The sequence below is a fragment of the Rhea americana genome, unplaced genomic scaffold (assembly GCF_003343005.1).
Source record: "Rhea americana isolate MKP2758 unplaced genomic scaffold, rheAme1 scaffold_381, whole genome shotgun sequence".
NCBI lineage: Eukaryota > Metazoa > Chordata > Aves > Rheiformes > Rheidae > Rhea > Rhea americana.
This window is the reverse complement of record NW_028186514.1, coordinates 245,086-257,865: the sequence shown is the minus strand read 5'-3', so window position 1 is coordinate 257,865 and position 12,780 is coordinate 245,086. Positions and strand designations below refer to the sequence as shown.

General features: G+C 52.4%; 1 protein-coding gene across 2 annotated transcripts; it reads left to right on the top strand.

Moving 5' to 3' along the window:
- Positions 1–4,556: 4,556 nt before the first annotated feature.
- On the top strand, positions 4,557–8,763 carry SP8 (Sp8 transcription factor). Of its 2 annotated transcripts, XM_085313263.1 has the most exons (3): positions 4,712–4,751; positions 5,207–5,223; positions 5,762–8,763. In XM_085313263.1, exon 3 carries the CDS (start codon positions 5,795–5,797, stop codon positions 7,217–7,219), a length of 1,425 nt encoding a protein of 474 aa, XP_085169389.1. In that variant the 5' UTR covers positions 4,712–4,751; positions 5,207–5,223; positions 5,762–5,794; the 3' UTR covers positions 7,220–8,763. The 2 variants fall into 2 exon arrangements, with proteins under 2 accessions (XP_085169388.1, XP_085169389.1); XM_085313262.1 differs by lacking the exon at positions 5,207–5,223 and having other exon boundaries at positions 4,557–4,751.
- Positions 8,764–12,780: the final 4,017 nt, after the last annotated feature.

Sequence of the window (12,780 nt, the reverse complement as noted above, 5' to 3'; positions counted from 1 at the left end):
AAAAAAAAAAAAAAAAAAAACAACTTAAACAAATCTATTCTAGGAAGGACCGAAGCGACCGGCTCCGCAGCCGGGAGCAGGAGGTTTCCGCGCCCGCGCAGTGCTCCGCGCTGGTGCCAGCGCGCCCAACGCGGAGCCCGGGTGCTCACTCTCCCCTCCGGCACCTCTCGGGTACTTACATGACCGCTTAGGAGCCGCCGATGTGTGCACAGCGACAAAATATTGGGGGGAGGTGGGGAGAAAAAAAAAGAAAAAAAGGAGAAGAAGGAGGAGATGCGGATCGGATCTGGGCGCACACCGACAATGTAAACAGCGTGGGTGTGAAGGCGCCTCTTCTCTCCCTCCCCAGGCACGCACACACCAACATGTGCACGGCGTCTTCCCGGACTAATCTAGTTACAGGGACATTTCAGAGGCGCGACCAGCATTTTTTTTTCTTTTCTTTTCTTTTTATTTTTCTTTCTTTCTCGCCCCCCCCTTTTGACACAGGCCTGGGCAAATAAATAAATAAAAGCCGAAATACATCTGTGCGATCCCCTCGGCCGGCTCCGAGCAGGCAGGTCAGCGCCTGCCCTCACCGGAGCGGCACAGCCAGGAGCCCAGGCTCTGCCGCGCATTTCYCCACTCCTTGCGCGGTGAGCAGCCAGGCCGCGCACCGCTGCGCGCTGCCCCGCGGCCGCGCTGGGAAACGCAGCGGGACAGGGAGCAGGGCAAGAGCAGCCTCGGGGTTGCAGGTACCGCCTGACACCTCGAATGGACGCAGTTTTTTTTTGCCAGGAAGAAATAACGCCGGAAATCTGTATKGCAAAAATACAGACACCTGCACGCATATGTATCGTCTGCTTTTATCGGGCTGCGCCAGGTGTCCGACTGCGAGCCGCAGTCAACGAAATTACCCAGTTAGGCAGTGAGAGAAACGTCCCAGGTAAACCACAGAAATGAAAAGGTGTGGATGGAAGTTAAATGACATTAATCATTATCCTTGCTCAGCGACCGCCAGGCATCGCACGGTCCTTTCTGGCTGGTGGYTGGTTTGTTTCATCTGTGCGTTATTCTCCYTTTTTTYCCCTCTCCTCTTCCAAGTCGAGCCCTCCCGCGTCTGGGGAGTTTGTTGTCACCTCTCGGTAAATCGTTAGACAGCTCCTAGGGGAAGCTGGCCGCCGGAGGCGCCGAGGAGGGGACACCGCCACCCGCTACTCTCCTCCGCCCCGTCGCGGGGGCCGCGGGCGCAGCGCGGGGCGCGGCAGCCGGCACCGCGGGCGCGGGGGGGCCTCGGCGAAAGCCGGTGGGAGCAGAGCGGCTCCCCGGGCACGGAGTCTGCGGAGAGCCGTGGATCGGCCTCTGGTTCAGGGGGCTTTACTCCACGCACATCGCGAGTGGGACAGCGAGGCGCTCGGCGTGGACGAGCCCGGGGTTCGTCCTCGCAGGGCGCTTGCGAGGCAGCCGACCAAGCATGTGTGAGTGAGAAGGCATTAGGTGATTCAGCCCGGACCAAACACCTTTCAGGCTCTAACATGTGTGCGCGTATATCGGCGCAACGCAACGCCAGTGCGTGAAATGTACCCCCTCGCTCACATTGACGTTCAACCCGCGGCGCGGGCAGCAGTCAGTTTGGTCCTTCCAGCTTGGCTTCTCAAAACAGCCGGGGAGACTTGTTTCCCCAAAGAGAAATCTGCCCCCCACTCTAGTAGAGCTGTCCGTAGACAGACAACGACCCCTCTCAGAGAGGTCTATTCATCTATCTGTCTCTCTGGTTGCTGGCCAGAGAGTGYAGGGCCGAGGTTTCCTCCGAGGAAAACCACTCCCAGGAAAAGGTTAGCGAAAATTATCATCGTGGCTGAAGTTCGGAGATTGCTAATGTATACTGTAGACACAAGATGTTAGGTAGACTTCAGCAAGTTGTTCCCAGGATGTAAATTAGGTCCCAAAAGCTGTTGTCCAAATCGAAGAAACAGAGAAATTAATCTGGGAGACTATCCATCATAGCCTGTAATAAAGGGAGCGACATGGATGAGACAGATGATATGATTAAGGAGCTGTGGTCGTTTTAATTAACTTTTTGCTGTCCTGTAATGATCAAACTGGTCAACAGACCCGGTCAATAAGCATGTTAATATCAAACAAATAAAACCAGGGATGATTAAAAACCTCCCGGTTTATTAAATTTGAAATTCAAATGAAATTTATGCTGCAGATGCATACAGAATGCTAATAGATTTTAGCTTTATTGAGAGTGGATCCCACAGGTTTTCAAGAAACAGCATGGACATTTATCTACTCCCGTACATTAAACTTCAAATGGAAAAAAAAGTTTTAATTAATTTCGGGAAAACCTCTCCTTGCTGACTCCCCCCGCCCCCCACCCCCAAAAAAAGACCCTGCATATTATGTTGATGTACTGCACCCTTAAGTGCAGTGGTCAATAACGCAAATGCAAACAAAATTGTAAGCTTCCTTAAATCCTTTGCCCAGCAGGCAATGTATACAAAGGGGGAAGGTTACAGATGTTTCCGTGGTGAATTCAAAAACCATCAGCTCACCGCTCTCAAAGTTCAGAAGCTGAGGCTTTTCCAGTTTCTGTGAAACTATCAGAGTAGCCGGAGGATGCCACTGGGAGTATTTTTTCTGTGTTTCCTATTCTGTTACGCTGTTTTGCTTTTTTCCTCCCTCTTTGTTGCGTTCGCATGTAAACACTCTCACTATTATTTTTACGAGTTTTTCACGATAGCTCACATTTCTAAAGGAAAAGCGCACTGAAAATTTTTTTAAAAAAAGAACTTTCAGCCACAAATCAAAAGAAACACAGTAAGCATCGAAACAAACAAACATGAAAAGACACGTTTTCTCTTGTGCAGACATGTGCAGACAAAATACGGATGAGAATGGAAGACCCACTCGGCGAAGCTCTTCTAAAAAGATATATCACTAATGCCTTCTCCTTCCCTGGCGTAAGGCAAGGTCTCTCAGACTTTCTGGGGCTGAAAGGAATGCGTGTCGATCTTTTTACATAACCTGGCACACCACAAAATGCGATTTTCTGTTCCTCTAAAATATAATGCTCACAATGCTTGTTTTGCTCTTACGCTTTCTGATCTATGTCTTAATAGTTACTCTCCACCTCCAGCAGATAAAGGAAGTAGAGATAAAAAGTTAATAAGCATTCATACAAGGGAGTATCGCTAGGAAATGTTCTTCCCCTCTTTGCGGGTGATAGTATTGATTAAATTAAACCCGAAATTTAAACAAGTGTGCATTAGGTCTGTAAAATGAATATCATTATAGAAGGAGACCAAAGCAATGAAGTTAATTCTTTTTTATTTGTTAAACGGAGTTCCCTCCTTCCCCCACCCCTTCCTCCTTCTGGGCTGGCCTGTCACGCCTTCTCAACAGGCTAAAATCATTCAGAGCAGCTCGCAGGGAGAAACGCGACATTTATGGTAACCGTCAGCCTTCAAAGAAAGAAAGCAGTTCATTAATTTACTTCACTCTTACTTCAAAGTATGATAATGTACGTTACCCCCTTGATCAATAGATATGATGTACAGTCAATAGCCCCCACGACACTAAACCGGGTCAAAAACGAGAGGGAGAGAAAGAAAAACAACCCCCACGAAGCAAACGTCCACGACAGTTTTGCTGCATAAAACTTGCAGGGCGGAGAGCACCTGCGCGGGGCAGCGGCCCGGCTCGGCCCGGTGCCGGCCGGAGCTGCCACCGCCGAGCCGCCCGCGGCGGCGGAGCCGGGGCAGGCGCGGAGGCCGGCGCGGAGGCTGGCGCGGCCGCCCCGCCGGCGCCGGCGCCGGCTGCTGCAGGTTGCGCGGAGTCGAAGCGCCGCGGAGGCCGTTTTGCTGTCGCCCCTCGCGGATTTCGTGCCACTTGGATAACACTTGCCGGGCACTGGGCAGCGCSCATCGCCTCCCCGTGCTTGTAAGGCGGGGGACTGCCGCGACTCTGATTCATCGCCCCTCCGTCCACGGGCCTGACGTGACTTACGCTACTTTTCCACGGGGAGTCACCGATAAACCAGCAGATATTTAAGAGCTGGCCGGAAAGAAATGTACGGAAGCAGAGGGAGAAGTCGGCTGAAATGTTTCCCCGCTTCCTGCGAAAAGAGACGACGTGCTGAAGAAATGGAAGGGAGGGGGAGGACCGAGCAAAGGGGGTTGGAGGCATCCCGCGGAGAAACGGGATGCTTTCACACTCTCCCTCCTCTGCAGTGATAGTAATAGCAATGATAAGATGATGACGATATAAAAATAAAACAAATCTAAACGGTCCAGCAGAAAACCCAGCCCAGGCAGAAAAACCTGTTGTCAGATTATGCGCACGTTTGCGCAGCAGGGGGACAGGAAGGGCGGCAGAGAGAGGACTGAGCGGCTTCACCGAGGAACGCCCGGGCTGGGTGACACCTCCCGGGAGCGCGGAGCCGAGCCGCGCCGGAGAAAACCTCCGCGCCTTGGCGGCGCGCCGGGGCCGGGCCGGGCCGGGCCGGGCCGGGCCGCCGCGGTGCTCGACGGCGCTGATGACCTCACGCAGTCACGTCGGCGAGCGGCGCGGCGGGGCCGGCGATTGGCTGGCGGCGGCTCAGCGGCACTTCAAAGCCGGAGAGGGAGCTACAATTGTGGTGGAATGGGCGGAACTGATCATTGTATTGCACACCTCTAAAAAAAACACTGCCTCTGATTTATCAATATAAAAAAGATCCTCTGAGAGGAGGGCACTTTTGTGTGATGGCAACTTCACTTCTAGGGGTGAGTCTAAGGATTTTTTCTCTTGCTGGTTTAATTAGTTTCTTTTTATTGTCGATTGGAGGGGGTTAAAATAACCCCTGTCTTGACCGGGGCTATCAGTCTCCTCTATTGAGCCTTTTTTCTTTTTTTTTCTTTTCTTTTTTTTTCTTTTTTTCTTTTTTCCTTTTTTTTTTTAAGTACAAGCGAGCTTAGGAGAAAAGAAAGAGTGAGAGGGGGAAAAGGGGGCAGAGTCACTTTTCAGTTAGCAGGAAAAGGGTTTAAGGGCATTTGTAGAAACAACCTACAGCGCCTGGGCTGTGCTGTTCCTGTGCCCCCGGAGAAGTGGCCTTTCTTCTTTACATGTGACTGCTGGAAGGAAAAAAATAACTCTCAAACCCAGCACTCTCGCTTTTCCTGTGCAATTTCTAAATTTGCAACAGATTGTGTTTTTTTTATTTGCCTTTAAAATAACACAGCCCGCCGTGTCCAGCAGGTACGTTGAACTTGTGTCTACATACATCTGTACATATGTTAAATTTATCTATATATTTAATTATCGTTGGTACGTAAATGAGTTTCTTTAAGGATTTTTTTCTCTGCGTGTTTTTTTTTAAGAGTAATGTGATAATCGTGCAATTATTTACTTAAGAAAGCAGTCTTTCTGGCCTGAAGAACGGGAACCGGCCAGTTCCCGGGGAAAGGGAACAGGCTGCAATGTAGCTGCATCTGTACTGGGGGGAGGGGGGGATCGGAGCGACAAGGGAAACAACTTTTGCCCTTTCTTTCCCCCTTTTTAACCCTTCCCGAGCTTCTGCGTGGGAGGAGTGTTCCCCGGCTAAAGGCGCCCCGGAAGGCGCTGGGAGTCCCCCGCCCCGYGCCGCGGTGCCGGCTCCGGCGCAGGGAGCCTGCGGCGGGAGGCGCGCAACTTTCCGCCGCTCGGGGCGGCGCGGGGCGCGGACGGCGGCAGCGGCGGCGGGGCCGCTCCGTGGCTCATGCCGGCGGCGTGCCCCTCTCCCCCTCTGTGCCCGCAGGAAGAGCCGCGGGTAGGCTCCACGCCGCTGGCCATGCTCGCCGCGACCTGCAACAAGATCGGCAGCCCCAGCCCCTCGCCGTCCTCCCTCTCGGACAGCGCGTCCTCCTTCGGCAAAGGCTTCCACCCCTGGAAACGCTCCTCCTCCTCGTCCTCGGCGGGCAGCTGCAGCGCCGTGGGCTCCGGCCTCCCGGGCTTCGGCGTGGCGGGCGCCGCGCGCAACGGCTCCTCGGCGGCGGCCGCGGCCGCGGCGGCGGCGGCGGCGGCAGCCGCGCTGGTCTCGGACTCCTTCAGCTGCGGCGGCTCGCCGGGCTCCAGCGCCTTCTCGCTGACTTCCAGCAGCGCCGCGGCGGCGGCCGCCAGCTCGCCCTTCGCCAACGACTACTCCGTCTTCCAGGCGCCGGGCAGCGCCGGCGGCGGCGGCGGCGGCGGTGGCGGCGGCGGCGGGGCCGCGGCGCAGGAGGCGGCGGCGCACCAGCCCGTCTTCATCTCCAAGGTGCACACGTCGGTGGAGGGGCTGCAGGGCATCTACCCGCGGGTGGGCATGGCGCACCCCTACGAGTCCTGGTTCAAGCCGTCGCACCCGGGGCTGGGCGCCGGCGAGGTGGGCTCGGCGGGCGCCTCCAGCTGGTGGGACGTGGGCGCCGGCTGGATCGACGTGCAGAGCCCCAACGGGGCGGCGGCGCTGCCGGGCTCGCTGCACCCGGCCGCCGGGGGGCTGCAGACCTCGCTCCACTCGCCGCTGGGCGGCTACAACTCGGATTACTCGGGCCTCGGCCACTCGGCCTTCAGCAGCGGCGCCTCCTCGCACCTCCTCAGCCCCGCCGGGCAGCACCTCATGGACGGATTTAAGCCGGTGCTGCCCGGCTCCTACCCGGACTCGGCCCCGTCGCCGCTGGCCGGCGCCGGCGGCTCCATGCTGAGCGGCGGCCCCGCCGCGCCGCTGGCCGGCTCGCCGCGCTCCTCCGCCCGCCGCTACTCGGGCCGCGCCACCTGCGACTGCCCCAACTGCCAGGAGGCCGAGCGGCTGGGGCCGGCGGGGGCCAGCCTGCGGCGCAAGGGGCTGCACAGCTGCCACATCCCCGGCTGCGGCAAGGTGTACGGCAAGACGTCGCACCTGAAGGCGCACCTGCGCTGGCACACGGGCGAGCGCCCCTTCGTCTGCAACTGGCTCTTCTGCGGCAAGCGCTTCACCCGCTCCGACGAGCTGCAGCGGCACCTGCGGACCCACACGGGCGAGAAGCGCTTCGCCTGCCCCGTGTGCAACAAGCGCTTCATGCGCAGCGACCACCTCAGCAAGCACGTCAAGACCCACAGCGGCCCCGGCGGCGCGGGCGGCCCCGGCGGCGGCGGCCCCGGCGGCGGCCCCGGCCCCGGCGGCAAGACGGGCAGCCCGCCCTGCCACTCGCCGGAGCTGCTGCCGCCGCCCGAGCCCGGCCACCGGAACGGCCTGGAGTGACGGGCCCCGCCGCCGCCGCGCCCGCCGCCCCCGGGAGTAACTCCGGCGGGGACGCGGATGCGTAAGTAACGTGCACTGCTTGGCGCGGGCGCTCGCTCTCGACCCCGCGGGGCTGCCCCGCCGCCACCGCGGAGCTCGCCCGGGCGCCGCACACGTGGCGGCGTGTGGGGCTGGGACGCAAGAGCCGCGGGAGGGGGCAGGAAGGGGGGCAGCGGCCCGGGAAGGGGCAGCGGCGGCCGCCGGGGCTCCGCGGCAGCGAGGCGGGGCGGCCCCGCCACCGGCGCCCGCGGGCTTACCCGTGCCGCGCCGCCTCCCTCCCCCCCCTTCGTTTTCGGAGCATCTCGATTCCCCCCCTTTTTTTTATTTAAAGCGAGGGAAAAAAAATCCGTCTCACTTTCCTATTGGAAGCACTCCTGCACCCCCTTCCCCGCCGCAAGCGGAGGAATCCGCGGTGCCTCTCGGAGCGGCGGCGGGGTGCGGAGCGGTGGCCCGGCCGCCGGGTGCGCGCCGGGCCCCGCGGCCCCGCGGCGGGGGGGCCGCGGGTCGCAGCCCCCGACGGCAGCGGCCGCCAGCCGCAATTGTCATTCCTGAAACAGCGCCGAGGCTGAAATTCAGAACTGCCCTAATCTCGTTAATTGTTAAAAGCCCTTCTCCTCCCGGGGACCAGAGTGACAGTGTATTTGTCCTGCTTCCCCCTCCACTCCCCCCCTTTTTTTTAAACAATTCGTTTTCCTCCCCGAGTCCAAATTTCATTGTGTTTGCCACTGCATTTGTATAATTCCCGTTTCTGTAGGCTCATGAAATACACTGAAAATAATTAGGTTTAAAGTCATATATTTTTAAATTCCAAACAAATGAAGAAGCACGGATGGTTTCAAGTGAAGCTGTAGACCGAATGCCAAAAAGAGGGAGGCTAGGGGAGGGGGTATAGGAAAATAAAATATTTGTAAAATACATCTGAACCTATAGGTTTGTACAACTGGGGAATCGTTCTAGATTAGCTAATAATTAAATATAACTCCACCAGTGTATCGGTGTGAGGTGCAGTTGTCCAGGAGACGATTTTGTATAGTATTTTTCTTGTAAATTACTTCCAGTAAATATTTGAAAATATATTGAAGTACACTTGAGCTTTTCTTTTTTTATTTTTATTTTTTTTCCTGTCACGATAAAGCGTTATTGTTGCAGTCCTGGTTAACTGCATTTTTTCTGGACTCGTTTCTTGAAGTGTACATCAAATCGCACTTCAGGATATAGGTTTTGCTTGAATATTAATTTAGATAGGCATACAACTGTAATTAAGCAAACAATATTTGATAAATGTTGAATGACATTTAATTTAATGGAGCATGTACTTATTTGCATTTGCTGGCAGTTCAGGTATAGTTACAGTGAGAGTTCTCCTATATTTCATAAAGTGGGTTTGCCACGACCCATGTATTAAATAAACTGTCCAAGTGAAACTGAACTAACGTTGGCCTATGTGTATTTCCTGAAAATAATATTGATAAATGTTAATAAACACTCCTGACACTACATTAGCGGTTTGCAATGCTGCAAACTAATTGTCTCATTGTAATGTTGAAATAATTTGGATATTTCACATTGAAATGGAAAGCCCTTCGCTGGAACATTTTAGATTTGCATTTTAAATGCATGAAATGTAATTGATTTTTATCTGTAATATTTTAAATGGTATTAATAAACTCCAGATAAAACATTCTATCATAGGTCAGCTAATTGTTTTTTTTTTATTATTGTTATAATTCAACCGTTACAGACTRTGATTCACTTTGAACTCATATGATCTGAATAGTTCTCCAGAGTTTTATATAAAAGTGAAAGTACAGCGAATGGATTCAATTTCGTTGTAGATTGTAACAAATAAAGTGAACAGCTTTGTGGCATTAAAATGAATAACTCGGCATTCTCCTTGATTTTTTTGAAATAATGCACTGGAAGAAGAAGCTAAAGGGAAGACGTTAACACCTTTTGCTTTATCAAAGTAACGATATGGTGCCTCTCGCAAAAATAACTCTACGAATGACTGCTTTGCATATACCTCCTAATYTGATTTTATTTTTCACACGGAGTCAGATCGTCACATTGTCACACAGTCACATTGTGAATGGCGATTTAATGCGGAAATTCTAAAGATTTTTTTTCTTTAAAATATAAAATAAACAGTGTTCTGCGGAATTTATTTTTAGATAACAAATTTGTGGCTGGGAGGTATGTTAATTAACGTAGTGAGCGCTAACTCCTGCTGGTCGCGGGGTGGGAAACTTCGCGGCTGTGCGCGAAGAAACCACCTTTTTGTCCGGCGGCGTTTTCCCCTACGGACCGGTAATGTGAGGACTTTCAAGTGCTGGAGTGTATCGTCACCCAGCCAGCCAGCGCTACAACTCTTGCTCTCGTCTAAACATTATCCGCAGGTTCCCGAACAACAACAAAAAAGCACCGTTGTGAGGCTTCTCTAAAACCTAGGGTCTTTTGCTCAAGAAAGAAAAATACTTACGGTGTTTGACTAGCGTTTTCGAAAAAAGTCGCTAGTTTCTGTTAACATTTTTTTTTCTTTTTTTGGCGCGCGTGTGTGTGGTGCGGAACGACATGTTCCCATTTGGAAACTGGGCCTCTTATGTAGGAAGAGGACGCATACTGTTGACTTACTAAAACATCTGAACATTGAATCTGCATAGAAGAATGCCCTTTAGCGATTGCACTCTCTGCTTATATATAAAACACAGTAAGGATAGTCTAAGCAGCAAGTGTTAAAACATGAAGCGAAACACTGGAGTCGAATCAACTCCAGATGCAGTTAAGATTTTGATTCTTTGCGTGGTTTAGGGATTAGAACGGACTTTTAAAGTGCACTGGAAACAGGACTTGTTCTGGTTGAGTTTCTCTGACCTGCATTCCGAATTAACTTCACTACAAATGCAACAGTCAGAGGCCTGCAAAGTTTTCTACTGGAACAAAGCAACAGTTTGCTCTGCCTTTTTCTTTCTTTCTTTCTTTCTCTGACCTGCATTCCGAATTAACTTCACTACAAATGCAACAGTCAGAGGCCTGCAAAGTTTTCTACTGGAACAAAGCAACAGTTTGCTCTGCCTTTTTCTTTCTTTCTTTCTTTCTTTCTTTCTTTGTAATGCCATGTAAATGCAACAGGGTCACAGCACCAGATTTCTGTAGTGGTAGTAAGAGGCCGTTTGCACTTTACCTGAGGGTTATGGCCCTGAGGAAATGGGATGAGCACCAACTAAAAAGGAAAGGGAAATGTAGGTAACTTCTAACAACGCTTCTCCGGTATCCCACCGCAAAGAGAAGGCTGCCAAAACGGCCCTAGMGCGCCGGTGAGCGCTGTCTCCCGCSCCGGTGCCGCCGTGCCGGGGCAGCCGCTCGGCGGGGTCCGCCAGGACAGCGCCTCGCTGCCCCCGGCCCGCAGCCGTTCACGAGCTACTTACCCGCTACACAAGAAATGACAAATATTTTTTTTCTCTCCTTTTCGGAGCAAAACCCAGCACTTGAAGGCTGAATAGCTCCTTTTTGTAGTTGATTTACTTTTACTAAACCCTTCCTGATAAGGGCATTGAGTTGTTTGATAGGAGCCGGGAACTTGTCTCGCGTTGTGCAGATCAAGGTAGAGTTAAACTAGTTTGCTGACCCGCAGGTCAAACCGGTGTCCATCAGCTTACCTTCCAACTGCCTTCAGATGATTGTGGCCGTTCCCGTTTGCTCTCTGACCTTTTAAGTCTCTCTTCTTCAAGCTCATAGCAATGTCTATCGAATTTCGTGTCCTGCCTTTCCTATTATTCCARCTTTTCATTGTCATTTTTCAGTTTGAATTTTCAATGGAACAGTGGTGGGAGATGCGCGCAGCTGAAGCTATTTAAAACACCCTTGCATTTCTGCCTCCCTTAGTGCCTTTCCCGCTACCGTCGGACTGATGCCCACTGGAGAATAAACAGTGATCAAAGAGAGTTGGCTTCTTGTTTGCTTTCAGTCTAGGAATGTAAAAATAGAAAGTAAGAAATGAAATCTTGAACTCGTTGTGTGTGGATGTGATGGCTAATCCAGCCATCAACACCTTCATAGCTGTTAAACCGGCGGAGTAAGAATACTTAATTCAGCACAACAAATCTTTCACTACAAATGCTTATAAGTATGCCCTTGCCAAAATCTGCCACACACCAGTTACATTCTATGACGCGACCTCTGCTTTAGTTTTGGGAAGAAAGAACTAGGAAAAGGTGAACAAATTAGGTGTGCGGTTCTTCACGCTTTAACCAGATATGATAAAAGGACGGAACATTTTTGCAACTTGCTCCACCACACTTCGCTTTGTTATGCGAAAGATGCATATATTTAAATTTTTCCTCTACGTTTCTATGGGAGGAAAACCATGAGAATATCTATTTCATAGCGGAGATCACAAAGTTTTCGACTGTTATTTGTGTGGTATCTTTTCAAGCTAGCTGGTCATCTTGTGCTGAAGCATAAAATCGTTACGCCTTAGGAAAGTGCGCGTTGAGAAAAACTGTGGTATTTAGGACAATTACTGAGTTTCCAATCCTATGAGTTTTTTCATTTTCTTTTTTTTTAGCTACTTCTTGAAATTATTCGCTTTTTAAAAAGGGATTAGGGAAATAGAGGGTAATGGCGAGCAATACTGCAGAGAAGCTATACGGAGGCACTCTAAATATAGAGTAACTCCATTTTACACGTGTTTCGAAACAAACTAGAACTTTGTATTACTACCTGAGTGGCAAACAGTTCGGCAAGAGGCATACTTATCTTCCATGTAACATCCTGTGTAAGGATGGCTATTGCGTAGGGGGCAATGTCGGTATTTTATAGATTTCTGTTTTTCAGTATTGCTCTGCAAAATGCTTCGCAAGAAACAGTCACAGAGCTCCGCAACTTCTGCAGGTGAACCGGCAACCGCCCCAGCGAGGGAGCACTGCGGAGCAGTCCCTTCTCCCGGGTCGCTGATCTGGGCCCGACGGCTTCCCTCGGGTCGAAGCAGAAGGGAGAGCTGTGCGCCCGTAACACTGTGGCTCTGCTSGTGGCAAAAGTGACAAGGAAACTTCATCCCTCGTTAGGAAGAGGGTGAAGAATGGGGCGGGGAGGGGGCAGATCTTTTGAACAGCTCATCTGGTCCTGGGGAGTTGTAGAGCCATACAGTTTCCTTTGAGGGATAGAGAGAAATATTTTTCGCTAGCTAAGAGCAACCCACAGTGTGTTTCTCGCCTGGCAGCAGCCACATCTTCTGAGACAGGACCATGTGTTTGCATGCCTATGCCTATGTACTCAGTGCAACCCCTCTAGCTGCCCCCTCCTCCCTCCCGCGTTATAAGCGAGCTTTCCGCTGGCTGTAAAGCCGCCCACTCCCTGCCTCCGGCAGCGCCGGCCGCAGGTTGCGCTTTGCCCCCTGCCTGGACCTTCCCCGCGTGGCTGCAAGGCTGCCCCTCCTGGGGGACGAGAGGCGGGCTCTGCCCCGCGCCTTCCCTCGCCGCCTTCTGCCCTGCCTGCCCCGCTCCCCGCCGGGACACACGCCCGGG

Excerpts from the sequence above, each read along its gene's own strand:
- SP8 (XM_085313262.1), top strand. The coding sequence starts at position 4,731 with ATGGCAACTTCACTTCTAGGG. Across the intron at positions 4,752-5,761 it reads TGGCAACTTCACTTCTAGGG|GAAGAGCCGCGGGTAGGCTC; the intron begins GTGAGTCTAAGG and ends CTGTGCCCGCAG.